The following is a 1,662-nucleotide window of genomic DNA, read 5'->3' as shown; positions in this document are numbered from 1 at the left end:
TAGCGGTGTCTCCGTCGCAGTTGCTGCTGCTGTCAATGCTGCCGTTGATGTATTGGTATTGCTGCTCCTGCTGCTGTTGCTGTTGCTGCTGCTTCTGCTGCTCTGGCTGCACCGCTGCTGCTGCTGCCGCTGCTGCTGCTGCTGCTGCTGCTGCTTTGCTGCTGCGGGAAGGGGACTGCTGCTCGCTCGTGTCTCCTTTTGTTGTCTCCGTGTCTTCTAAGGCAGCAGCCCAGGGGCGTGCGAGGCAGCTGTCTCCCTGTGGCAGCAGCAGCAGACGATCCGCTGCTGCTGCTGCTGCTGCTGCTGTTGCTGCTGCTTCACCCGGAGCGCCGTCGGCGTAGCAGCAGCAAGCAGCAACAAACCGCAGCTCCTGCTGCAGCGCGAAGGCAGCACAGAGACCCCTCCACAGCACCGCCTTTACTGTCTCTTCCTTCAACTCTACCCGTGCTGCTGCTGCTGCTGCTGCTGCTGGTGTTGCTGCTGCTGCTGCTGTTGCTGCTGCTGCTGCAGGTATTGCTGATGCTGCTGCTTCGGTTGCTGCTGATTCTTCTGTCGCTGCTGCTGCTGTTGCGTCTGTCGCTGGTGTTGCANTGCTGCTGCTTCGGTTGCTGCTGATTCTTCTGTCGCTGCTGCTGCTGTTGCGTCTGTCGCTGGTGTTGCAGCTGCTTCTTGTGTTGCTGCTGCTGCAGCTGCAGGCCTTGCTGCTGCTGCTGCTGCAGCTGTTGCTGTTGCTGCTGCTGCTGCTGTTGCTGCTGCTGCAGGCAGCACAAGACAGATCGTCCAGAAGCGAGAAGGGGGACAGTCGTAGAGAATGAGGTGGGGGGGGGCCCCCGGTGTGGGGGCCCCCCATCTGACCGAGCAGCAACCAAGCACTGGTTGCTGCTGCTGCTGCTGCTGCTCTCCTGCTGCTGCTGCTGCTGCTGCTGCTGCTGCTGCTAGTTCTAGGGAGGCCCATATGGGGGCCCCTGTGGCTCTGCTTGCGTAGAGAAGAGACAAAAAGGAGACAGAGGAGACAGCAACAATGTTGAGTGCTGCTAGCTGCAGCAGCAGAGACAGCGAGAGAGACCCTGACAGCAGCAGCAGATTGGGCCGCAGCAAAGCNAGCTGCTGCAGCAGCAGCTTCACAGCTAGCTGCTGTCTCCTTCTCTCTACCCCCAAGTGAACGAAGCTACTGAGGGGCCCCTCTGCTGCTGCTGCTGCTGTTGCTGCTGCTGCTGCTGCAGCAGCAGGGGGGCCCCCCATGATGTCTCCATGCAGCAGCAAGACCCTAGCAGAGTGCATAGGCAGCAGCTGCTGCTGCTGCTTCTGCTGCAGCTGCAGCGGCAGCAGCAAGCCAGGGAAAGCAATAGATTGTTCTAGACTGTCTCCGCAGCAGCAGCAGATATATATAACATCAGAAAGAGACAGATGAGACTCAGGAGACAGACGAAGTGCTGCAGCAGCAGGCAGCAGCAAACGCAGCAGCACAGCAGCAGCAGACACAGATAAACCCTCCAGCAGGCAGTGTGATATAACACCCCGACGCAGTAGAGACAACGCGTACACCCCATTCGCAACGCTGCTGCTGCTGCTGCTGCTGCTGCTGTTGCTGCTGCTGCTGCTGCTGCTGCTGCTTGTGTGAGCCTCCTTAGCAGCAACAGAACCAGAGGGAAGGGTAGCTGC

The 1,662-nt window shown here is 59.7% G+C and overlaps 1 protein-coding gene across 1 annotated transcript in view; it reads right to left on the bottom strand.

Moving 5' to 3' along the window:
• Positions 1-850, bottom strand: part of EMH_0025860 (1-phosphatidylinositol-4-phosphate 5-kinase, putative) — a gene marked incomplete at both ends in the record, with an annotated part of 5,279 nt that extends 4,429 nt beyond the window's left edge. Inside the window, 2 exon segments of the mRNA XM_013502530.1 lie at positions 3-590; positions 594-850. Coding sequence (XP_013357984.1) covers positions 3-590; positions 594-850 — 845 coding nt within the window.
• Positions 851-1,662: the final 812 nt, after the last annotated feature.

This window comes from Eimeria mitis, genomic scaffold (genome assembly GCF_000499745.2).
Source record: "Eimeria mitis Houghton genomic scaffold, Emh_scaff946, whole genome shotgun sequence".
In the NCBI taxonomy this organism is placed as follows: Eukaryota; Apicomplexa; class Conoidasida; order Eucoccidiorida; family Eimeriidae; genus Eimeria; species Eimeria mitis.
The sequence above is the reverse complement of the archived record's forward strand: the minus strand, read 5'-3'. Positions and strand labels throughout refer to the sequence as shown.